General features: G+C 45.4%; 1 protein-coding gene across 2 annotated transcripts in view; it reads left to right on the forward strand.

Moving 5' to 3' along the window:
* Positions 1–26,195, forward strand: part of ATP2A3 (ATPase sarcoplasmic/endoplasmic reticulum Ca2+ transporting 3) — a 148,600-nt gene that overhangs the window by 34,420 nt on the left and 87,985 nt on the right. For both annotated transcript variants that reach the window (XM_006272254.4, XM_019493449.2), the window contains exons 2-3: positions 13,127–13,144; positions 16,199–16,281. In XM_006272254.4, the coding sequence (XP_006272316.2) occupies positions 13,127–13,144; positions 16,199–16,281 (101 nt within the window). The remainder of the gene's footprint in view (positions 1–13,126; positions 13,145–16,198; positions 16,282–26,195) is intronic.

The raw sequence follows: 26,195 nt of genomic DNA on the forward strand, positions 1-26,195 counted from the left end.
GACTGCTTGGGTTTACTGTACAGGGCTTTCTCTGTTAATGGCTGACTTGCTTCTCTGTCTCTTTGTTTCTCTGTCTCTCCCCCCTTTTCCTTTGTGTAATAAGAGGCATGATTTTTTTTTTTTCTGCTGCTGCTTCTGAGAGGTCTGTGTAAGCATTTCTTACCTACCCACTCAAACTGCAGTTCACAGTGAAAGCACCTGTTCCTCCTGATCTTAGAGGAGTGAATCAGCTCTGCTGCAGAAGGTACTCCGGGCCGCCCTGCCCCTGTTAGAGGAAAGTGCAGGAAAAAGTATATGGTTCTTCTCCCCTCCAGCCCTTGACTTGGGTGCAGCTCATAAAGCGAGTCGGTCCCAGGTGGAGTTGGCTGGCTAGGAGTAGCTATTTATCATGCATTCCCAGTAAGGGGTACAGTTTAATACTATGCAGGGTGGTTTTACAAGTGAACTCAAGCTGAGAGGAATCAAAGATTTTTTTTTTTTTTCCTGTTCTGGAGCCAGCCTTACAAGCTTTCGTGCTGGGTTGTTTTTTTTTTGCAGAGGCACAGCAAGACTCGACAAGGTTGAGAAAGTAATTGATTGTGTGGCCCCATCCTGCATGCTCTTATCCTAGCACCCCCTCTTCTGTCTCATGTCAATGAGCCTCATTATCTTTTCACTCCTCTATAAATTGGGGGACATGGGGCAGTAAGTATTAATTCTGCTCAAGTCAGCAGAGCTTTTCCACTTAAAAAAACAAACTGATGGGAGTGACCCAAAACTGAGACCCTATTGTTATCCCAGATAAAGAATAAGGTATGTTAAAATAGAGTTACGGGTGGGAGGTATGAAGGGAGAGGAACATTTCCTGGGAAAGAACCATTTTAACCATCTCCAATCTAAGCCTTATAAACTCAGGTAATTCAGAGTCAATGTTACACTTTTTAAAAGGAAATCCAAACACTTTTAATAAGGCAAGAAATATATAGGCAAGGTAGCCAAAACAACCTTAGCTTTGCTCTGAAGTGACGTTGTGTAGTAACCTTACAAAAAGGATTTTGGTGCTTCCTATACCAGATTTTCTAAGACAGGCTGAGGATTTTTGTGTCCCTTTGCCACCCACTCACCCTCCCTAAAGCATGGGGCTCAAGTAGAAGCGGAAGAGGTGAGAAACGTCACTTCTGAGTTGCTCTTACTCCAAGAGGTGAGCAGCTGAACTTGTGTTAAAACTAAGCAGCAAAGCATTTAAAAGTAGCACGATCTGTAGAAAAGCTTTCTCAAGGGCACAGAGTCGAGAGTTGATCTGAGAGTGCAAGTTGAAATGCAGCAGGTTTTTGGTGATGAGATTTTTTTTGAGTGTTACTGAGGCTTGAAATGTAGCTGGTTAAAATGACTGTTTTGTACGGTGTCTCGACTAGCAGAAGCATCCCAGAACAGCTCTGTCCTGCTCAGAGTGCTGTATCTTTGGGGCTGGTTTTTTATTTACTCTACTTTTTTCATTGCTCACCTTGATTTCCCCCCCCCCCCTTTCTTTTGGCAGGATCTAAAAGCCAATGTGCATATTTGATTTAGTGCAATATAAAAAAGAGCTGACAGCCACTCTCCTGCCCCCCCTAAAAAAAATAAATAAATCACAAGCTTGCAACATAAAACCATTTGCCTTAAAAGAAGCTAGTCATAGTAGAGAGGCCTCATGATGGCAGCTAGTGAATACCTGTGCTTGCATGCATTGAGAGGGGGGGAGGAGATGCAGAGATGCAACAGTATTGGTCTTCCACTGGACATTATTCATACTGCAGAATCATTTCACTTGGGCGTTCAGAATCAAACAAGGTCAAGTTGCTTCTAATTTTCCCCTCGAGAGTTGGGTGATAGACTCCACAGAGCTTTTCTTTGGACCTTGGGTGAGACAGCAGAACTATGAAGACTTGTGTTAACTTTCCTGTCTTGCATTTAATGCTAGCAAAAAGTACCATAGCTGCCAGCACTAGTAACTGAAGCCCTCTCATTCTTCTCAGAGCAGGCTGTTTAATGTCTCGATGTGGCCTCACCGGTGTGCCCCTGCCCTTGCTGGGGTTTGTTCGGTCTTTGCAGACTATAAATTCTTTGGAGGCTCAGTGCTGCTCTTTTTTTAAGCTAGCGCTAGTGCTTGAAACAGCAGTAAGCCCAAGACTTAACTTCAAGTAATGTCTTGGGGAGGGAGTGGGATCACTGGACTAGTTTTGACGATCCATTTAGAGATGAAAAGCTTGTGAATGCGCAGGCTCCTGAATCATCATTTTTCTTTGATTTAAGAAAGCAATATTAGACCCTACTTAGGGAGCAGAAATATCAGTACGTTGGTAATTCATCTGTCACTCATCATAAGGGCTAAATTCCTTGCTGGTGAAAGTTGCTGCAGTTCCACATGGCCTGCTTCCCCACAAGAATTTGGACCAACATCCAAAATAGGTCCCCACCTGGGAAGCATTAAAAGGAGAGTAAGGGCAGAGATAGGGACCACAATATATTTTGGCATTACTTTAGTGGACAAAGTTAAAAAGCAGAGGGAAGGAGGAAGAAGCTGAGAGCAGATCTTTGGGAAGAATTGGGGATCAACAGTTTTGTGGAGATATTGCTCTTTGATTTCTGGGATTAATGTGGATATATTCCATAGTTCATACCTCCTGGAAGGGAAATCTCAAGTATACGTAAGGATGTATCTTTGAAGTAATCTGCAATATTCCTACCCAGAGGAGATGGTGGGGCTCAGTGTATTGTGCCAGGACGCTGGAGACCCGGGTTCTGTTTGCAGCTCTGCCACTGGTGTGCTTAGTGACCTTGGTCAATTCACTTCACCTTTTTGAGCCTTAAGTTCCCCATTTGCAAAATGAAACTAATGATCCTTCACAGTAGTTTGTGGGTGAAAAACTAAGCCATAGTGTAGTGCAATTAAGTCCTGCTCCTGCAATACTAAGCATAAATTAAATGTGTATACTTGCAGCTTGTCAAGAATGCCGCACTGGACTCTATTCCTCTGCATATTGCCCTGTGCAATTCCACTTGGCAATATCTATGCATGCACTGCCAAAGCAGCACTTTGTGGTGCGTGCCTGGGCTGTAACCTGCTGCTGTTGGTGCAGCCTAGATTTATTCTCCTTTTCATCACCCGATTGTTTTGTCCTTATTCATTATGGATGCCAGCCTGAGGGTTTCCAACCCTGAAAGGCAGTTTATTTGGTTTGGCAAAGACTGAAATGTTAACCTTGGTCAATAGAGGCAGTATTCTGAGTGCTAGCTCCAAATCTGTCCACGATAACCGGTCTCTTTAGATGCCTTTTAAAGGAGGTTGTATCAGTATTTTGTAGCCCAACCGGCACAGATTTTGGGAGGGGAGCAGAGAAATCCCAAAGTGGCAAATTCAAAGGAAGCGACAAATCCTTAGCAATCCCTCTGGATGTTTGCTGTAATGCTATTTAAGATGACAAAACACTTTACTCGTGGACCTCTATATATTATACACAATGCATCTTAACTCGGTGTAGCAACTCCTGCAGTATCTTACAAGCTTGCAGACGTGTAACAGTTCTCAAAGCAGCCCTTGTTTGCTTTGTGTTTGTTACTGAATTGACCTAACTTTGAGCAGTTGTGATGATGGTTTTGAGAAGTAAGGGCTTGGAGCTGCGCAGATCGGCTCTGGTCACCTGTAGTGTGATTGTACAGCACAGATTGTGCAAGGAGCCTTTACAGCTCTGAACTTAAGATCCTGCCTTTTGGCAAAGAGTGCCTTTGTGTTGTTGTCTGTCGGTAGTGTCTTACGGCATTTGCCTCCTGGGGCAAGCCGAATTTTGAAGGATAATCCAGGCCTCTAAATGGGAGAACCTGCAGGAGAGGACCACAGCCACCCCCATGGTCAGAAACAGTTCAGTCTGCAATTGCGGAGTGACCCACCTACTCATTCCTGCGTGCGACGGAAGCCTGTATTTTCTTGACTTTGCCCAATGAAGCTTTTACGGTATTTGGCAGAATGCTTCCCCGTTGTGTGTGCGTGACCAGACACGCTGCAAAAACAGCTTGTCCAGCCCTAAGACATTTTTATGGAGGCACAGCTCACGTGAATGGCACTAGGGCCATTCTGCAGGCACTTTAGAAACTTGAAGAACTGTTATCTGGACAAGGAACTGCTATTTAATGCTACAGGTTCTGAGACACAGTCTGAACAGCATCCAGTATTTTTCTTCCCTTGTTATTATCTTATTTGTATCGTCACAGAAGGCCTAGTTATGGAACGGCCTTTTGTGCTGGGTGCTCTACCAACACTGAACAGAAGTGCAAGGAAATACTAGTGCATCACCGGAGTCTGTCTGTCTCTTTTAGACAGAAAATTCTGTTTGCAGACTATTAGTTTTCCTCAATCAAATATTGATTTTTTTTTAAAACCAATTTTTCCCTCCGTTTTGTGTTTAGTTCGAATATTTTGAATATTTGACCTGCTTGAAAGGTTCTGTTTTGAGTCAATTCAGTATTAATCTGCATTTTTGTGTAGTACCGCACTGCTTTTCATAGGTATTATAGTTTCAAGCTCTTCATGCTCCTGTTTTATTCCATGACCTGAGTCCTGTGTGTTGGACTGTAAAGCACAAAGCCATGTCTTTTGTGCCATGCATTGGGCAAGATGCATGGACTTGCTGTCCAAGTACCGAGAGACATTTTGCACAAAGCAATGCGGCACTATAACAGGAGTTACAGATTAACATTGAATGAATTGGTAACAAAACCATCCAGGAAGAGCACACACCAACTGCTGAAACCTCCTTAGCCCAACGAAGGGTTTTGAACCCGAAAGCTTGCTTAATTAACTATTCTCCAACTATCCGGGTTGGTCTAATACAAGATATCAAATTCACCCAAAGAACCTTGTCTGCCTTGGTAACAAAACATACTTTTGGGGGGGAAGTTGAAACCCATTTTCTTTTGACCAGCGGTGTTGGAAATGCAACACATGGGTGTTTCTGACAAACTTTCATTAGAAATGCTTCATTCTGGGGAAGACTTTAGTTTTTCAGTCTGGTTTCAGGTTGAAAAAAATGTCAGTGCTACTATTTTCTACAAGACAGTAATTCCAATTTCCAGCCAGCTGGTTCATTCTAGGTAGGCAGCTTGAATATTGGGCTCTTTGTTTATTGAGGCCTATCGGTAATAGTAGCAGGTGAAAGCCCTTGAATTCTGATTCTCTGAGATCTCTCTCCAAAATCAGGGATTTTGGGGGTAGTCCCCACATCACTTTTGCAGGATTCAGCAACTCCTGTGCTGCCTTAATTCATAGCTGTGAAGTTGTACTGTTGTCCTAATTTCTGGCTAATCTCAGTCCTGGGTGGGTGGGTGTGTGCAACCACCCCGCTGGCACCAGTGAAGTTTGTCCATATAAGTAAAACATTGGGCAGAAGAACGCACTGGATCAAATCCTCTAGGTTATTTTGAGCACTTAACAACTTTCAGGTCCCAAGGGCTCTGTCCAGGATGTAGACCAGCAGCTGAGAACTGCTGGGTTTCAGTACCTGGAAGCCCTGATGCAATGATGGATTTCAATGGAGGTTAGGTGGGTATATGAGTACCCTCCAGCTCCTTAACTTCAGAAGTGTCTGAGTGTTCGCAGCACCTTACAGGATCTTGCCTTTAAAATGTAGCCCAAAGAGAAATGTCATCAAAACACTTCTATAGTGCTTCAAGTGCTGATGGATTTTTTTTTTTTTTTTGGAAAGGGAGGGAGTTGGGATGGAGGAGAGAGAATAACAACTTAATTTCCGACAGACTGTTCAGAACGATTCCAAATGCTGAAGTCACTCCAAGTATTTTTTTTTCTAAGAATAATTATAGGCATTACATAATCATCTGTCTGCTCTCTAAAAAGACAGGAGTTTTCAAGTATAACTATTTCGAGGGGATGCAGCTAGTTTAAAAAAGCCATCATCATCCTAAAGTCTCTATCTTTGTTACTAGTCAAAATTGATGCTATAATATAAAAGCCAAACAAGTACATTAAAAAAAAAACACAAAAAAAACCCAAAACTTTTGCTCTGCTCTTTTTTTGTTTCTTTAAATGAAAATAGACAATGGAAAATAAATTGGTTGGTTTCTCTTCCTGTTTCTCATTCAGCAGCTCTGTTGCACTGCTGCTGTTAGGATATAGTGTTTATAATCTAGGTGTGAGTCACCTTTTATTTTATCCAAACCCAACCTTAATTTGCATCTGGAGTTATTTGAGCATATTTGGTTAAACTTGTTCCTGGTGCAACTCCATTGAACATGTGCTAAAGAAAAAAAAATGTGTTGGGTTTTTTTTTTTCATACTAGTGAGCACAAAGTGCTGAAAGATAAACTTGTTTTTTTTGTTGATAGTGAAGCACTGGAATAAGTAATAGATGGCAAACACAAACAGCTGAAGACTAGGGCTAAGATTGTCAACAGTTGGACGGATTTAGATGCAGATGATGGAAGAGGTGTAAAGCCCCGAGTCGGTTCAGAAAATGCCAACTTAGAGCACCTTCATGCTTGTTTTAGTTGTAAAGCTGCTTTGCTTGCTAACGTGTAAGCAGCAGCCTACGGATGAGGGAGAGTGGGTCTAGTTAATAGGACGTTGGCAGGGAATTCAAGAGACCTGGCTTCTGTACCTAGTGGCTGCTGACCCGAGCAAGTCCTTATTCCTATTTGGGCGTCTCTTCCTCCCTTATTATCTGCCTGTCTTGTCGCTTAGATTTTAAGCTTTTCGAATCTGGGATTGTCTTGTGTTTTGTCCAGGGCCTGCCCCAATGAGGACCCCATCTTGGATGCCTAGGCACAGACAGTGTGAAGCATATTGCTGCTCTTCCATCTTCTAAAATCTAGGCTCTGCCGGCTGATGCCTGCTCTGTGTTGCGTGTGCAAACCCAGCGAAGACGACGAGCTGAATCCTGCCGTCGGTTCTCTCCGTTTCATCCACTGTACAAACCGCTGAGAAATTTAGCCGTGGAAAATGCAAAGTGTCGACGCTCTGAAAGGCTCCTGTCTGTTACAAGCTTCCAAATACCTGTCTCTGCAGATAATGCAGCTCTTCCCCTCCTCCCCCCTCTTTCTTTTACAATACGAGAAAAAGATCTGAGTCTCCAGTGTAGGTGTCTGAACTTTCCCATGGGTAGGGATGTTGGCATTTCAAGTTGTTTTGGAATCCTTTAATCTTGACAATTTAAGATCTCGAGCGTTTGGGAGGACAGACGGATGTAATAGTTACCATCTCCCTTACCTGTAAGCCCTTTGCTTTTTGTGGAGACAATTCAGATCTGAAGTGCATTCAATGCTCAGCCGCAACAGCGAGCATAGTATAAATACATAGGCACGCAGTGCGTTTGCCTGGCTTTATCATCTCACCTGCCTTGCTGGATTCTCCTTGCCTCCTCCTTACAAGGAGAAGCTAGAGCTTCTCTGAGCTGTTTTTCTTCTTTCCTTTTGAAAGGCTCCTTCCCTCTGAAATGTGTCTGCAGTTGTGAGTCACTGGTGTCTTTGCTATGAAGTGGGAATTCATTCACTGAATGGTAACGCATTTAAAAAAAACAAAGAGAGAGAGAAAGAATGAGAGAACGAACAGTTTGGCTAATGCAGAGTGATAGCGATCCAGCCATTTGCATGAAAAATTCAATGCGTCTTCAAGGTGCAACACTTCCTCCTCTTCAGCAGAAGTACAGATGCCGTCTGGGCTGAAACTCTGATACTAGCTACGCTTCAGAGGACTGAATTAGTGCAGCAGCAGTCTTAGCATACAGAACGCTTACATTTGCCTTGATGTGTCCTTTCCCAGTTTCAGACGGTGTTTGAAATCGTTTTAATGTGTACCCCTGCCTGGGATTCTCTCTTTTCCCAGCCCAGGCTAAAATGCCCCATACACGTTGCCATTGAACTGTATAGTGCTGAATTCAGTAACCTTGGACAGCAGGCTGGAGGATCTTGGGCAGGGGTGGGCATAATGCGGCCCAGGGGCCATATGTGGCCTGCCAGGCCATTGTATCTGGCCCGCGGGGTCCCCCAAAATTAAGAAAATTAATATTTATGTGCCTCTGGCTACCTGTCTTGCAGCCCTCGATGGTTTGCCAAAAATCGGTAAGTGGCCCTCTGCCCAAAATAATTGCCTGCCCCTGATGTAGGGAAAGAGGAGAGTGGATTGGGATGCTACTCTTGATTTCTCCCCCTTTTTCACACACTTTCTCCCACACAGTTAGAAGCTCATCTGTCATCCGTGTTCTCCTCCTGCAGTCATTTTTAGCTGGAAGTGCGTTGTGCTTTGAGCTGCAGCACGATGGCTGTGTATACGCTGGGGGGGGAGATATGCAGTGGGCTCTGGCAGGCTATCATGTAACTCAATCAAAAATATGCAAAAATACCTTAGCAACCTACAGAGCTTGGCAGAAGTCACTCTTCCTTCTCTCATCGCCCTCATTAGAAAGTGACATCTGTACAGAAAGCCTCTACATACGGGTCCGCATCATGTGTTTTTTTTTTTCTCTTTCCGGGTCCATGTTTAAGGCGCAGCAGGCTAGGTGGTTGTAATCCAAAGAGGGAAATAAAATTTTTAAATTCATATTTTACACTTATCAGAGCACTGCGCATGTCCTCTGGAAAGCTGGTTTTGTATTAGGGAGTCCTAGAGTGGGAAATGGTAGATTTTGGGGGCAAAAGGGTGTGATTAAATATTTTTATCACCCGAAACAAAATCGTGACGCCAAATGTCACCTCAGCATTTGCACATCTGTGTGTCTGTGCACATGTAAATGAATGCATCTTATTTATAATCAAGATTTTGAAAAGTGACTAATGGTTTTGACTGGTTTTGTTTTTGCATGCCTAACTTCCAGAAGAAGGGAGCTGCAGACTTTTTCAGATTACAGGCAGGCAAAATCAAGCCATTTAAAATAAAAAAGAAAAGAAAAGCAAATTCTAGAACATGTATACGTATATTTACCAAGCTTCATTTTTTTTTTTTTTCTCATGTGCGTGTGCAAATATAACCATTTTGGGTGTGAGGGAGGGGAGGAACATGTCAAGAATGTAATGTTGCATTCACATATGCCTGTCTCCTTATTCCTGGTGGGGAAACTATGCTACTGATTTCGATGCAAATTCTGAGAGATGTTGCTTTTTTGTTGCGCTACTGCAGTTAACACTTTTATCCTTCAAGGAGAAATAAGACGTCTGTTTGCAGTATATCCTATAACAGCGGTTTCCAATCTGCCCTGCGTGTACCACCAGTGGTACGCAGGCAACCTGGTAGTGGTACACGGCAGCAGCAGGCAGGGGTGCTCAGGGCACTCGTGCCTGGTGCAGGCGCCAGCATTGCAAATCGCAGCCAGGGGTGCAGCCTCTGCCTGGCCACCTGTATTGCCAGTGCTCCTGCAAGCACATGCAGCTCTTGCACTCTCCACACATGCGAGGGAAGACCTGCGCGCTGGGGCCGGTAGTCTTCCCTGCTGGTGCTGCATGGGGTGGGAGGGAGGCCCCAGGCGCCTTCACCTGGGGAGCAAGGAAGGCAGCTGGCTTCAGCGCATGGGACTTCCCTTCTGTGCCCAGCTAGTGCTGGCATTACAGACTGCCCGGCGGAGGATGTGCCCCTTGCTGCAGTGTGCAGCGCTGGCTGGAACCGTGCACTGTTGGGTGGTCTGAGCACACTCACCTGCTGCTGCACCATGGAGGGGAGTGCGGGGGTCCCCCCACCCCTCCACCTGGTGGTACTTAAGGTTGTATTGTTTTAAATTGGTGCTGCGCAATCTGTCAGTTTAAGACCCTCTGTCCTATCACTCCTTTTTTGTAAGACATTTTCAAATTAAGAGATTATGTATTCTCTCCCTCTCTTCCTTTCTGGCTTTTATTTTTACCTTGGGGCAGCCATCAGCTTTGCTTGGCATGATTAAGGTCCAAAGCTTTGGAGGCTCCCCCAGGGGCTAGGCTCTGCAGAACTAATGGATTTACCTTTGAATGGTGGAACGGCAGGAGGAGGGCCCGGGGTTTCTGAGAGGGTGCAGGGCATGTACGCAGGACAGATATTTGGAGGGGCCAGTTGCAAGGATCCTCGAGAAGCCCAGAAATGATTGATGGTAACATCCAAGATGGATGCAGGGATTGCAGTCCTGGTAGTCAGTAGCAAGTATTCAGCATCATTTCTTGTAAAATAAATAAATAAAAAAAATAAAAAATGGATTCATACAGTCTGCTGTAAAGGCTGTTCTGGTTGTGGTAGACACAGCTGTTCTGGTTTGACTTAGCCCAGAGTTGGTTGACCAGCACCTACCTATGTGGGGTAGATGTGGGAGGAGAACAGCCTGGGCGAGAGGGAATTCAGCGGTATTTTTATTTCTCACGGAGTTTCACATTCTAATAATAATAAGGTTGAATAAGGAGAAAGTGTAAGACACTGGCCTGGGAAACCCCATCTGAGTTCAGTTCCTGGGTCCACCACTTCCTTGTGACTTAGGAGCAGTCACTTAGGTGCCTTTCTGTTCTTCCCCATCGTGAAATGGGATTGTTCCTTCCCTGCCTCCCAGCTGTAAATTCATGTTTTACATATGAGGCATACCACTGTCAGTAAAATCCAGATGGACGGAATTATGTTGAGCCAAACTCTGGCATTGGGCCCAAAATGCCTGGGGTGGCTTGAGAGCTCAGATGGGCTTTGGAAAAGTGTTGGCCTTACTCTTCCTCCAGTACAGCTAATGGTAAAATGTACTGGGCTAGAATTAGACCAACCCTACCTGCTGGCTTTCTCTGTTGTACTCAAAAGAGGAAAAACCATATAGCTCATCTATGAAGAAAAGTATGAGTCACAAAAATAATCAAATGACTTGTATTCTGATTTGGTGCCCCATTTCTACTTTCCCGTTCAAAAATGGGCAGCTGGTTTTGCATGCTTTTAACCTCTGTTATTTATTTTAGTAAACCAAGTAGTCTTTCTATCACAATGATTGCAGGAGATGCTGCAATTGAAATTCTCCTAAAGCTGAGAGGCTTACAAGCTGGATTTCTGAATATCTTGTGGCCATCAAGGTTTTGCATGAATGAGAAACTTGTTAGTGAAATTAATAGCCCATTGGGAGATGTGACTGTCTTAGATAACAGGGAGTTTGGGGTAATTGAAGTTGAATTTTATGATCTAATTGAAGGGCAGGCAGTGTAGTCTTCTGTCAGGGATGCCAAGTTTGAAAAATGATGCGTAGTTTATTGAATTCAGCCAGCCATCAGCAATTCCAGCCCTTTCCTCTCTGCCCTTTTGGCTGCATTGTAATAGGTGAATAATAATTTTTAAATAATTTTAGGGAGAGCAAAGAGACAAATACCCACACAGTTGAGAAGAATTAGAAATAAAGCACATTCCAGTTTGGTTTCTAAAGCGCACATGTTCTCCACCAAACTAGCATCAAAGAAATGTCAAACATCTGATATGGGACTGGTTTTGTTCAATATCTTTATCGAGGTATTGGTCTGGAACTTGGGATGGAGTGCACCCTCAGCAAGTTTGTAGATCATAGCAATTGGGGGGAGTAGTAGATATGCTGTAGAGTAGGGCTAGGATTCGGAGAGACCTCCACAAATTGGAGGATTGGACCAAAAGAAATCTCATGCAGTTCAACAAGGACAAGTGCGAAGTCCTGTGCTTAGGATGCACCGGTACAGGCTGGGCAGCAGCTCTGCAGAAAAGGACCTGGGGGTTTCAGTGGACAATAAGCTGAATATGAGTCAACCAGTGTGTCCTTGTTGTGAAGAAGGCTAATGGGGTGCATCAGTAGGAGCATTGCTAACAGATTGTGGGGGGTGGTTATTCCTCGTTATTCAGCCCTGGTGAGGCCTCATTTGGAGTACTGTGGCCAGTTTTGGGCCCCCCACTACAGAAAAGATATAGACAAGTTGGAGAGAGGAGAGCAGTGAAAATGGTTCAGGGGCTGGGGCACATGACTTTTTTGAAGAGACCGAGGGAACTGGGCTTATTTAGTCTGGAGAAGAGAAGACAGAGGGGATTTAATAGCAGCCTTCAGCTACCTGCAGGGTGGTTCCAAAGAAGACGGAGCTAGACCAAGGGTCAGCAATGTTTTGGGGCCGAGTGCCAAAACCCCCCACAACCTGGCCTTCAAAGATGTTGGCATGCTGGGGCGGATGGTGAGGGAGCCATGGGGGCCCGATCCTTGTCATGGCAGCGCTGTCCCGGCCCCTTCCCTCCCATGCTCCCCAAGGCATGTGTGCAGCTGCTGCCAGCTGTGAGCCAGGCTGGGGCTCTAGACCCTGGTGCAGATGCTTGCAACCTTGTGGCTGCCTGCTGTAAGCGTGCATGGCAATGAGCTGGGCTGGGACTTTGGACCCTGGTACAGTTGCTTGCAGGCTCATGCCTGCCTGCCACACCCAGCCAGGGCTCCGGGCAACTGCTGCCTGTCACTGAGCCCAAGCTGCTCCCAGCAGGGTTGGCAGCCTCCTTGCCACCTGCTGTGAGCAGCCTGGGCTCTGTGGCTGGTGGCAGCCGCTTACAGCCCAGGCCAGCTGTGGTGTCCCGAGCAAAATGGCCTTGCATGTCAAGCTCTGGCTCATGTGCCAGGGGCTGGTGACCCCTGAGCTACACTATTCTTAGTGGTGACAGATAACAGAACGAGGACCAATGGTCTTAAGTTGCAGCAAGCAAAGTTTAGGCTGGATATTAGGAAAAACTTGCTCACCAGGTGGGTAGTAAAGCCCTGGAACAGGTTACCCAGAGAGGTGGTGGGATCTCCATTCTTGGAGGTTTTTAAGACCTGGCTAGACAAAGCCTTGCCTGGGATGATCTGGCTGGGAATGGTCTTGCTTTGAGCAGGGGGTTGGACTAGATGTGACCTCCTGAGTTTCCTTCCAACCTAATTTTCTATAATTCTATTATCTCTCTTCCTTGAGGTTTGTTAGAGCATCTCTAGGTATACATAGAGGCTTTTTATTTTCTGTACTGCCTTTCAAAGTCCTTGAGACTAGATGTTAAAGCCCGCTTCCAAACAAAACAACACTTTCTGGTTCAATTACATGAACAGTTTGTTTCTGGTGATGAAGTTGGTGTCTGCCTGTTCCCAGATCACTAATAAATCTCTCTTCTTTTTCTCCCCTTCCATGTTTTCTTCGGACTGTTGATGGAAATCTGCAGAACTCCCTGCTGAAGAAAGTAAGTAGACTTTGATTGATGTTGGAGTCAGCCTACATCTCCCCCTCTTCTTCCTCACTCTTAGAGCATGTCTTGGAGTTGTGGAGCGTATGACGCAAGCTTGCCCTGTGAATGGTGCTCGGGAGCTCATAAGGGTTCTCATCCAACATCTCTGGGAGTATTTAATGGCTTGCAGGAACTATGGATCAAGCTTATGGAGAGGGCTGGCCATCTAAGAATAACTTAGACTCAGTTAGGAGGTAAAAGCCCTGATGTTGAGCATCTGGAGTCTAGAGGCTGACCTTGAAAGCTATTCTGTAACTTCTTGATTTCAGCACTGGATGTTTTGGATCCTTGTATGGAACAACTGTAGAGAAAGCAAATCTATGCAAGCCTACAGTAATACTACCACAAGGGTGTTTCAGACGCTAACAGCAACTCTGTGCAGTGATCATTTACTGCACCAAGTCACTTCACGACGTAGTTGCCCTGCTTTGCAACTCAGGTATTCCAGTAATTCACAAATCACTTGATACCGTCCTCAAAGAAGCATTTTGGCTTCTGTGACAACCGTGCCTGCACCATGAGTTGCACCTCTGTATTACTGCCAAATCCATGCTGCCTTCAACAGTCCAAAACAGATGATAATTACCTGATGAAAGATCAAGGTGGATGTGGTAAGATTTGAAAGTCCAGTCCATGTGAAGTCTCAATAATTGCCTATAAACTGTGTGACTTTGCATTGTTGCATTGAAGAACACATTGCTTGAGGTTTCCATGGCATTTGGTCTGAGCAGCTGGCTTCAGGTGGTTTTGGAGAATGTGGCGGTAGGTTCTTGAGCTCATGCTTCATGAAGCAGACGAGGAGTAATCCTGTGCAATCCCAAAATGGAATGAGGAAGACTGTACCAGAGGATGGCTGAAGGTGGAATATTTTAGGCAGTGGTGACAGTGTGCCTTTTCACTGCCTACTCTGTCATTTGCTCTCAGGATCCTAATGATGGACCCAAGTCTTGTCCCTGGTGACGGCGTGCAAGCGGCACCCCTCACTTTCGTCCTATACACGGTGCAGAAGCTGGGTGCATGCTTTCGCAAGTTATGTGATGCACACCTGTCAGTGCACTCTGATGCACACCTGTCAGTTGCTTTGACCTGGGTGCACACTTTCTGGTAATCCAGGTGTCCATGCAAAATGGTGTGGATACTGTCGGCACTTTGGCCTGCTTCCACTACTAATTCAGGAATGCTCACCCGCCTGTTAACATGCACAGTGGCATCCACCTTAGCAACATTGTCCCTTATCATGGCTGTGTTAGGACATCCTGGGGTTCATTCCCTGTGGGTATACGGATGTGTTTTGAATTTTACCACCCACTTATTGACCTTCCATTGAGCTTTGCAGTTCTTGCTGTACTGTGCCACAATCCTATGGTGAATGTCACTAGGTGACGCGCCTTGGACCCCCCAAAAAAAGACTGACAGAACTCTGTTCTTTATCCCATTGACAGCCACAGAGCCGTGTTGTTTACGTGCTCAGTACTGCCACGTGCATGGTCAGCATGAAACAATGGGTGCATTTGACAATGCTACCATTGTATTTCCCTCTGCTGTGTGGTTTCCCACCTTGTTGGAGACGCATGGCGCGAGCAGCCATTTTGCTGTTAGTTTCTGAAACACCCTTGTAGTTGACATTTGCCTGGCACCGGAAGTTCTCAGAGCCTTTACAAGGACTAAGCTTATACCCATTGAGTAAACTGAGGAAGAGAGAGTTTAATGGGACTCCCCCCGTGTTAAACAATGAGTCAGTGACATCCAGAATAGAATGCAGAAGTGCTGACTTAATGCCCTGCTCTACAGTTAGACTGGCTCTCAGACGAAAAGGTGCAGTTCCTACGCAACCATAGCGCAGGGTGATGGATTTTTTTGTAAGTGTACAAAGAACGTCTCGTTGAACATTTTTAGTACCAACTAATAGTTACACGTACTGTAAATCAGGTGCGTGCCATTTTCCAACAGCTCACTGGTATGTGGGAGTGGAGGAAGTAGGTGGAGCATTGCATCTCTTCACTTTAAAAAGAGCTTAAGTACGCATGAAGTTTGGAAGAAGCTTCATTCCTAGCAGTACGTTTTAGATGAGCTGAAAATTGGCTCTGAAAATGCTTCACGCTGTCCTTCAGAAGTGGGTTATGCTATCCCAGAACTCAAAGCAATGAATTACAGTAAAATCAGATGAGAGCTTTGGTTTTACTGAAGCCACAGGCAACTGGTAGGGGGGGCATGTGCCCCCCCGAGATTGGCCCCCAACTTGGCACAGCTCAGGACGGGGCAGTTGTTTTGCCATGTGGGCTGGCGGCGTGTTTGGCGGGGGGCGGCACTAAGCCACGGCATAGAAGTATAGGAATGGATATGGGGCTTTTGGCCTGCCCCCAGGCCTGCCCACAAATTGTGCCCCCCCAGACTCAGGAGGCACCAGTCACTACTGGAAGCAAATATCCTCTGGTTTCTAAGGATTTATCTTTCCCCTCCCTAGGGGAATTCTGATACCACTTTTTTTTTTTTATGACATTCTTGTAGTAGAGCACAATTTGACCCTCTGCATTCACCAGTAGGCAATGCTTCCTTGTTCTTGGCTAGTTGCTTTCACACGTCCTCTGCTCAACTTCTGACCAGGCTATTTCCACCTGGTGGAGTTCAGTGCCACCTACTCAGGCATCAGTATGGCTCCAGTGTACATAACGCTATGAACTCAGAAAGCAGCAACAGGAATCGGTATGGCTCCAGTGTACATAACGCTCTGAACGTAGAAAGCAGCAATAGGAGTGCACTGTTTAGTGCTTCAGTATGTGCTTTGAGTCCTGTTAACTTCAATGGGGCTTAAGCTCTGATGTGAACAGGAGATGCTTTCTTCAGTCAAGTTTGTAGTTAATATTGCTAGTGGTAGCTCTCACCCAAGGATGCTGGATCAGAAGCCTGAGGATAGCATCTTTGTACCTCTCCAAACTTTGTAGCTTGAGCGCTCCATTGGCTTTCAGTCCTGCTGTGGTACTTACGGTGCTCCTGCATTTGTTTTGCTAGGAAAGCCACTTTGGGAGCTGGTGCTGGAACAGTTCGAAGATCTCCTCGTGCGGATTCTTCTCTTGGCTGCCTTTGTTTCATTTGTAAGTATAATCTCCTCTGCTAGCGTGTGAGAGACTTGGGTAAATGCTGGTCAGCATTTTCAGTCTGCTCATTAACAAGTTGAGGTGTACTCGTAGGTGAACAGAGCTGGGTGGGAGGAGCTATACAGATGAGTAGAAGGTGCTCACTATAGGGACCTGGAGTAGGATTTGTGGATTCAGTGCCTGGCACTTTCCACCAGCTGCAAGAGCTCTAGCAGCCTGTACTAGCAGACATGCGACTCGGATGGCTAGAGAGGAGCAGACTCTGACCCAATCTGTTTGCACTGTACCACGAGGAGCTTTTCTCGGGGGATATGGTTTGTCTAAATAGGTATCATATTTAATCACAATGGGTAAAATGGAACTCGATTTGTATAACAGGTATAAAAGATACAATTGAATCTAGGTGTTTTTGCTTTATAAAGCAATTATGCCAGCAGCACAGTGACTATGGAGGGCATCACGACAATACCTTGCCCACAGCTTTGACATTAGATTATGGGTTTTTAAGGAATAGCTAATATCATTTTAACCTTCCCTGGGTTTTTTGTTTCACCCAGAACTGGCAGAAGGGATCTGGTAGAGTTTTAAAGCCGGTCCTAGTGGCGTGCATTAAACTAGAAACCCTGCAGCATCTACGTACCTTCAGGTTTCCCTGTCACTAGGTGCTCCCACTGAGTATAATGACAACCTGGCATGTTTAAAACCTCTGAATCAAATAATTCATGCTGAAAATTCGTGCCAAACTTCCAAAAACCTGCAGCTGTTAACTGTATTGGTTTTGCTATGTGTTGTAACTAAGTTCCCTCCAAACCTGTTCAGTAATGGTCCAGTCATTAGCTGGCTCATTCATTTAGCATACAGCTTTCTACTCCACTTGCACTCTGCAGCCACTAGACCCATGTATAGTGGCTTAATGGAAGTCAGCAGGTGTCTAGCATCCGGATTCTACACCCAGCTGGCCTGCTGTCTGCTCTTAAAGTTCAGCTTCACAGATTCATACATTTTAAGGGCAGAAAGGACTTTGTGATCATCTAGTCTGAATTAGTTCCTGTACTGAGCCTCACAACAGTGGTTGAGTTACAGCATATGTTTGAGAGAAACATCCCATCTTTATCAAATAAATAAATAAAAACTCAGTGATGGATAGTCTGCTACAACCCTTGGCAAGCAGTTTCAGGGGTTAATGATCCTTTCTGTTAAATTGATATCTTGTTTCTAGTTGGCATTAGTCCAGTTTCAATGTCCCACCATTGGATCTTGTTATATTTTCTCTGCCTAACTGCAAAGCCCTCTGTGATCAAACTTCTGTTCTTCCCAGAGGTGCTTATTGATTAAGATCTAGTTAGCAGCCATGGGGATCTGGGCTCCAGTGTGCTGTACAAACAAAATAACATCTAGTCGCTTGTTCCCAAGGGTTTTACAATCTCAAATTTATGAGATTCAGCAAATATAATTAGGCAGCAGTGAAGCGTAACCACAGTGTTTAAAAAAAAAAAAATAAAAGCTTCTAATCAATAGAAATTGTAGTAAGATTGATAAAGTCTGTATGGAGAAGGAACCACAGAATCCTGAAGAATCCAAAGGGCATGTCTACGTGGTGTTGGACAGTGCTGGAGAAAACTACTGTGAACACATGCCCCACCTACTCTTTGCATGCCACATGCTGGAAAGTTTCCCTGTAGGTTCGAGCGCATGGAGCATACACCAGAAAGTAGCTACACACGACGGTCATCATTTGTTGTGCTGGCAATGGGAAGAATGCATTTTCATGGTAGTATTCCCTAGCACCATCCAGGAACGCATAGGAATACCCAAAATAGCATGTTCCCATACCCATGAAGTTTAAACTCTATACTGACAGATCAAAGAATGTGAAGTGGTCTGAGGAGTGAGTAGAGTAGGCAAAATCAGTACCTTTTTGTTTAATCAAGTGAATGCAGAATTAATGTACAAATATGTTTCTGGCCGGGTGTCAAGCGAGAGGAGAGGAGGACAGGAGATGTGTGCAGAGCTGTGGCCAAAGGGAGGTTAACACCCATTCAGGCTCTCCTTTGCAGGCCATTAGCTGTATGAGCAGACTAGGAGGCTACGACAGAAGTTGCAGATAATCCTGTTTTGATATTTTTGCCTCATTTCTTTCTTACTCGGTTCCAGACGACTGCCTGAAAAGGTCATGAGATGTATTTAGCATCTTATTGAGCCCAGGTGTAGCTTGATGGGGAATGTTCTGTGGCTGAACTTGTGCACAAAACTAAATTGAGCTGTTCTGTGCATTGCAGGGAAGTTGTTTTTTGTCTGTCACGGATAGAAAACTGGCCACTAGGGGCAAGGCCTTGCTGCAGAGTTATCCCAGGCTCTAATTCGGCAGTGACTCTCGCCCAGCCCGTGCTCGTGCATGTGCAAGTCTTACTTTAGTTTGGTGCTTCCAAACCTAAACTGGCTAGCTGATGGGCTGACTATAGTATACTGCTGTTGCTGAGGCTAGTAATGTGCCTGCTTTGCAGCGAGGATGTAGGCTTAAACACTGAGGAGCTGAAAGTCCTCCACTGTCTTCCCACAATTCCAGTGTTCAGAAATACAGAATAAGTTTTTTCCTGCCATTTGCTGGGGAAGTATCACAGGGTGACACAATTTGCAGTAGTACTAAGAAGTTAAGAACCTTGGGATTTCCCCTGAGAAGTTTTAGTGTGCTGGAGGACAGAAACACAAATTGACCAATTAATTTAAATATGGATGCTCACTTTGGGCTAGGCCAGCCTAGGTACTGTGACCCAGGTGCCAATCATCTGGATGAACTCTGCAATGAAGACATGGATATATAAAAGTGTCCATAAGATGAAGAAAATGAAGGCTTGAGCTAATGTTTTGCAAATAAGAAAATCTATTGATTTTGCTTCTTTTTGTTTTTCTAGCCTTAACTGTCAGAAATCCGTAAGAAAAAGTGGGTTGCAATTTTTGAAAGAGATTTCACTCGTATATCTGAAAAACACAGTGTAATGGCAGGCAGGCAAATCCAGATGATGTTCACCCAGTTTCCGAGTTAAAATAAAGGGCTAGAAGTGGGCTTTGTTTTCTTGGTGAATTATCTTTTGGAGGAGAAGATGGGTAATAGATGGAGATTCGAGGCACGGTGAAGCCATGTAGGAGAGAAATGCAAAGGAGACTGAAAAAGCTTGTGCAGAATAAAGGGCAGTGGAAAGAGAAGAGCTGGGTGTATGACTGGACGTTTAACTTTGAAAACCCTGGAAGAAGACTGAAGATCTATTCTCCTGATTCTCCCTGTAGCCAGATGAGAAGGGTCTCCATAACTTCTCCTCTGGGGTCTAAAATAATGAGCAGCTTTTTGAGGGCAAGAGAGAGAGGAGGGACGCGCAGCCAGAATAAGAAAAAGCTCATTTTGTGTTGGCAGACAGTTTTTTATATGGGATTTTGTTAAGGACACAGGCAAGCTTTAAGAAGGGGGTACAAGGTTTTTAACTCTTCCCAGTGGTGTAAGTGAGAGGGGATGATGGAACAACCTATTAACAGCTAATTGTTGTTGATGTGGGTCCTGGCAGGCAACCTCAGGGGACTTTTATACAATATAAAGCTAATTAAAAAAATGCCCATATAATATTCATTTAACATTCAAATCTCTATGGCAAGGACCGGTGTGCAGCCGAGTTGTATAGCCTTACGTAGCAAGTAAAAAGGCATCTAGAAAATGTTTATGAATCCTCCTGATTTTCTTGCGTTGAAATAAAGTCTCTGTTGTGACCGTTGAATGTCTGCAAATCTCAGAATGGCTTTCCTAATGATTGGAACATTTGAATTTTTAATTTAAAAATAAAAATCTAGAAAGTTATGGGGCTTTCCAGTTAGATCTGTGACTCAGAATGGCATTACACCGTCGTTCATGGGTATCACTCTTATACCTTCTGTTAGCCTAGCTGAGCCTGTTCTGTCTAAAGAGCCTATTGATGCCAAAGCCACGAGTAAGTGAAAGTTTGAGATACTGATGGAGACTCCGCTGTTGGGGAATTTTGTCCTTTTAGGAAAGGCATTTCAGGGCATGCCTGTATGGTGTATATGTAACTTTATCTTCCCCTTCAGCCTCTCTTGAAAGTCTCTACATGTACATGGATTCAAAAGGAACCTGTTCCTTGTACATCTCAAAACTGAGGAAAGCATACTACTATTTAGGTCATGGTAATGCCCAGAAGCCCTGACTAAGTGTGAGGTCCCATTGTGTTTTGTGCAGTGTAAAGGCCTAGTAAAAAAGGCCTTGGAGTGTAAATGGACAAGAGGCACAATAGGTAGAAGGGGAAGTGACTTGACCAGCAGGTCACTGGCAGAGCTGGGAATAGGACATAATATGTGGTCTGTGTTGGAGGATGTCGTGCAGAAGTGCAGATTCCAGCAGATGCTTTAACACATCCATTATTTATTCTTACCAAGCACGCATGCCACCCTTCGCCCCTAATTCTCAAACTGCTTTGCTCAGGCAGGTATGCTAGGCTTGCTCCATCTTGCAGATGGAGAGACTTCTTGTCTCTAAAAATGAGAAATCACTAGCAGACTAATACTGGGCACTTCCAGCATTTCAGTATCTATAGAGGAGGGCAAACAACATTTTAAGGACCTGGTGGTGAGGGTGCAGTGTGCCTTTTCAAGCTGAGGCTGACCTTCAAAAAGCTTGGCATGCTTATTTGACTCCATCCAAGCTTGTGGAGGTGACATAATTTAGCAGTTAGATCAGGAGACTGGAGATCAGTCTGCACAGCACAGTGCAGTTCAGAACCAGCTCAGCTATGGGAAATAATATAGAGCTAATTATTAGCCTGGACAGAATGTGGCACTAGCATGGCCGTACTGCTTCTAGCACCCGAGGCCACTTGGGTTTCCTTGTAACAGCGCTGCTTTGTGCAGCGCTGATGTACCCTAGGAATTAGAACTCTTGAGCTCTATTCCTGGCCCTGCAAGGGACTTGCTGTGAGGTCCTTGGCAAATCACTTTGCTGCTCAGCTGTGGTTTGCTCCACCTAAAAACTGAAGTTAGTGCCCACCTTTGTAAAGTGGTGCAAAGTTAACCAATGAAAGATACGGTGCTACTGCAGGTATTACTGTTTGTTCAACCCTGAGCTAGCAGTCTTCTGAGAATAGGTTTTTCTCCTGAAAAAATTCTGATTACCTCCTGGACGGGCTTGAAAACACCCCGGGAATTTTACAGAGCATTTTGGTACAGAAATAGCAGGTGATGGGTAAATTTGTTCAGTTCTAACTTTTGGGAGAAGGTTTTGAAGTAGATTTCCTTACTCTTGGCTACCCCCTTCCTTCTCAGCAATACTTGCAAGTCTGGGAATGTTTTTGCACTCCTTTCCTCTCTTACCCCTTTATAGTTAACTTTTTAAATGGGAGATTTACAAGCTTGTGTTGATCATTTGCCTTTTGCTGCCAAGGCGGGATGTTGATTCATTTGCAACACCTTTTGCAAATGCAAAGTGTGCTCTGTTAACTGAGGTGTGTATGCAAAATCATCCAGCAGCTGACATCCTGAAGCTTTATTAGTGTGTAACCATCCTGTTAGTGACCTTTCCCAGCCCTGTCGTTCTGAACAAATATAGTGAGCCAACGGAAAGTCCGTGTGTTAACAAAGCTGTCGGGGCTATACAATGCTGAATAATCTTGATGCTGGTACGGCCTATCGGCGGCACCTGGAAACTATACTTCTGATTCACTGTATCAGTGGCACCTTATTACTGTCATTGGTTACCTACAGTGCTCTACTATTATGCCTTTTGACTTGCATAACATGAACAAAGCCTCAGTACTTTACTGTGCCACTGATTCACTTGCAGTTGATAGTGCCTAGAAACGACAGCACAGTGTACACTAGAAATGTCATATGTGGACAGAAAGATGGATATTGGAGGCCTTCTCAGTAGGTGCTCTTTGGAACCATATCCTGCCCCATAAAAAATGCACAGTAAAATCTCTTTGAGAGAGATTTCAGCATCGGCAAAGCTACGCTAACCACACTTTATCATGCATCAGCAGATGCATGACAAATAAAACCAAGGACGTGATACTTCTCCTCTATGCAGCATTGGTCAGACTGCATTTGGAGTACCGCGTCCAGTTTTGGGCACTATACTTCAAGAAGGATGTTGATAGACTTGAGAGGGTCCAGAGGAGAGCCCCTCATGTGGTTAGGGGATTACAGGACAAGCCCTATGAGGAGAGACTGAGGGACCTGGACCTCTTCAGCCTCTGCAAGAGAAGGCTGAGAGGTGATCATATGACCTCCTACAAATTTATTAGGGGGGCGCAGCAAGGAATTGGAGATGCTCATTCACCAGGGCACCTCCTGGGGTAACAAGGAACAATGGTCACAAACTGACAGCGAGCAGGTTTAGGCTAGGTATCAGGAAAACCATCTTCACGGTAAAGGTGGCCAAAATTTGGAGTGGACTTCCAAGGGAGGTGGTGCTCTCTCGTACCTTGGGGGTCTTTAAGAGAAGGCTGCATAGGCATCTGGCTGGGGTCATCTGACCCCCTAGGCAGGGGGTCGGACTTGATGATCTGTTGAGGTCCCTTCCGACCCCAACATCTATGAATCTATGATGCTGTTACCTCATTTGGCCTCAAATTTGGATACTGTTCAACTAAGTTTAAGAAAACCAAAGAGCAACAGAAAAATTTCCACTAAATGAAAAACTGTCATAGTTTTCCCCCTACCTCCAGCCTCCCAAAAAGTCCCCCAACACCCAACCTCCTGCATTGTGTTAGGACCTGAAATTGATTTTCGCATGCCTGAATAAAACAATTTAGTCATAAGAGCAGATATTTGACTGCTTGTTTTTGGTGGCTCTTCCTTTGCCTGCAGTAAGTGATGGTTTAGGGCCCGTATTAGGAGAATGGCACGGCGATTAGGCATGCTCTGTTTCACTTGTTTGGCTTTGCTGAATAAAGGGATTTCATATGAAGGCTTTAAGTAGTATGTCGGAAAAGTTTAAGGGGCACCCTCACCTTTAAACTGTCTAAGGCACTGAGGAAATGGAGGATCCCTTCAGATTTTTAGAAAGATAAGCAGATAAACACTGTGCTGCGTGTGCGACATCAGAGATGACATGTCCCAGTGACCAATTAAAATAAATCATTTTCCCATGTAAGTTCTAAAAACCTGCTCGTCTAGTTTCCGATTGTGGATAATTGGGTTCCTGTGAAACCTGCGCTATGCACTGTGTTCTAGCTGGATTTTCAGCCTTTGCCCTCATCTTCCACGCTTCAGTTACTTAAGCTCCAGGCTTTTTTGGTAAGATCATGGGCAATTTATTTTGTGCATGCAAGGGGGGAAAAAGCTGACTTCATTGGAAACAGAACTCTGTCAACAGAGTTTTATCAGTAAGAGAGTGCATCTACGTGAGACACATTTACTGTTGAGTAGACTAATTACTAGGGGTGTGCGAAACGGGCCCTATCCGTTTCAGATTTGGATTCGGCCCGAATCAAATCATTGTCCCTGATCTGTTGATTCGGATTACTGTCCCCCGTTCGATTTCAGCCAAATCTGATGATTGGATGCTGATTCGGTGAATCAGCAATTTGGGCACAGGCACAGCTTTAAAAGTTTTTTTTCTACATACCTTGAGGTAGCAGTGCAGGTCGGCCAGGGAGCATGCAGGGGGGCCCCCCGGCCTGGCGATCAGCCGCAGGGGGACCCCAGATTCCCCCCTCCCCCCGACCCGGGAGGCACCAGTGTCCGAGCTGGGGGGGCCCACAACCCGCTCCCCAGCGAACCGAGAAGTGCTTCTGGTCCACTTCTGTGTCTGCTGCCGAGTGCGCTGGGGAGCCCCTGCACTCCTGTGGCGTGCTCCATGCACCCCAGCATTGCAGCGTCCATGAGCCACCCGCTACCTAGAGGTATGTAGAAAAAACATTTAAAGCTGCGTCTGTGTCCAAATCTCCGAATCTGTCTGAATTTCTCCGAATTGATTTTTGGAGGGGTCTGAATTGAACACACCCCTTATGTACTTATTGGCAGCCACCAGGTCCCCCTGAGCCTGCACTTCTCCAGGCTGAAGAGTCCCATGGCTCTCAGCCTCTCTTCATAAGGCCTGTTCTCCTGCCCTCTGATCATGTGCATGGCTCTCCTCTGGACTCTCTCAAGCTTCTCCACATCCTTCTTGAATTGTGGAGCCCAGAACTGGATGCAGTACTCCAGCTGCCGCCTCACCAAAGCCAAGTACAGTGGGAGAATGACATCCTGGGTCTTGCTTGAGATGCATCAGTAAATGCAAGAGAAAGTTTTGTTTGCTTTGCCAGCTGCAGTATCGCATTGGTGGCTCGTGTTCATTTTGTGGTCACTCATGACCCCCAAGTCTCTTTTGGCCATGGTGCTAGCAAGTGTTGCACTGCTGAGCCTACAAGTGTGATGTGGGTCGTCCCCCACCCCCCCAGGTGGAGCACCTTGCATTTCTCGGTATTGAATGCCATCAGGTTTTCATCTGCCCACCTTGCAAGCCTATCGAGGTCGGCCTGGATCACTAGCCTATCCTCAAGTGTGGACACACTTCCCCAAAGTTTGGTGTCATCAGGTGTTTGACTCTCAGGAATTTCTTTAGTTTAAAGACAGACTCGCTGGCCTATCTCTGTTACTGGGGCAGGAAAGGTAAGTCAGCTTGGAGTTTTCCAGCTTTCATCCCAGTTGCCTCCATTTGCTTTCAAGTCCCAAACCCTTTACGGGACCTTCTCTTCTAGTCTATGACTAAACTTGCCTAGTTCCCACTGTCAGATCAACAGAAGATCTAATGATACTTTACAAATCAGTTTCTGCATTTGAACATTATAACAGAGCCCTGAGCCACAGATTTGGTTAGACTGTTTGGGCACTTGCCAGACAGCTGTGTTTAGTCCCAGTTCACTGCGTCTGGTGTACATGAAGCCTCCAGTGTCTGCAAAGAATCCAGGCACTGCCCCAGCTTGTGCTGTCGAGGTGCTTGCTCGGTCTGACACCCCTCCCTGGGACCTGCAGTCCATCTTTCTCTTCCCCTTGGGATTGGTGCCGATTCCTCAAATTGCTTGGTAACTTAAGCGTTCCCTCTCTTAGTACACAAGGCATAACCGCGTTCAGGGATACAGTACAACTCTTCAAGGTCCCTTGAAAGGTATAACGTGCAGGCACACAAACTAGACATACTACTGGCAACGGTGTTTTAAAACTACGATCTAGACAAAAAAAATAAAAACCCTGCATACATTTCCTCCTTCATGCTGCGGCATTGCTTGGGCTGGGGTTGTGCAGGGTCAGTCTTTTGCTTTCCAAGCCTTGTCTTCTGATCTTTGGAGTTTTTCCGGCTGAGCTCATCTTGGCCAGATATGTCCTCTGGCACATTCACGCCTTGTCCTGCCCCAGGCTTTCCTGACCTTTGTGGGTGCCTCTGAGTCTTGCAGGAAGGTGTTTGGAGAACGAAAATTAGCAGTCAGTAAATGGGGAAGTAGCTTCTCCTAGGTCTGGTTTACTTGTTAGCACATGTATTTTTTTTGCTCAAAGTTGAGTCACTGAAGTTAAATATTCTTTATTGTGCAAGACCCATGGGGGGAGAGGAGGGTGGGTAGCCACCCCTGCATCTTGTTCCCACTTTTGGTCTGCTCCACTTGCCTGCTCTTTCCTGGTCCCACCTTGCCTCCCATCTCTTACCTACCACAACTTGGATGTTTGTTGGAAGAGAAGTTCCTGGGGCTAGGGATAGTCTTGTCTGCCCTACCAGGCTAGCCCTCACCAGGGGGCATGTGCCCCCCCCCCCCCCCCCGACACTAGTCAGCGACTGGGGGGGCTGTCCTCTGGTAGCTGATCCCACTGGCCAGGAGGGATGTCCCCCAGTGGCTGATCTCACTCGCCAAAAAGTGGCCACGGACACTTTTGGAAGTCCC

This window comes from Alligator mississippiensis, chromosome 14 (assembly GCF_030867095.1).
Source record: "Alligator mississippiensis isolate rAllMis1 chromosome 14, rAllMis1, whole genome shotgun sequence".
NCBI lineage: Eukaryota > Metazoa > Chordata > Crocodylia > Alligatoridae > Alligator > Alligator mississippiensis.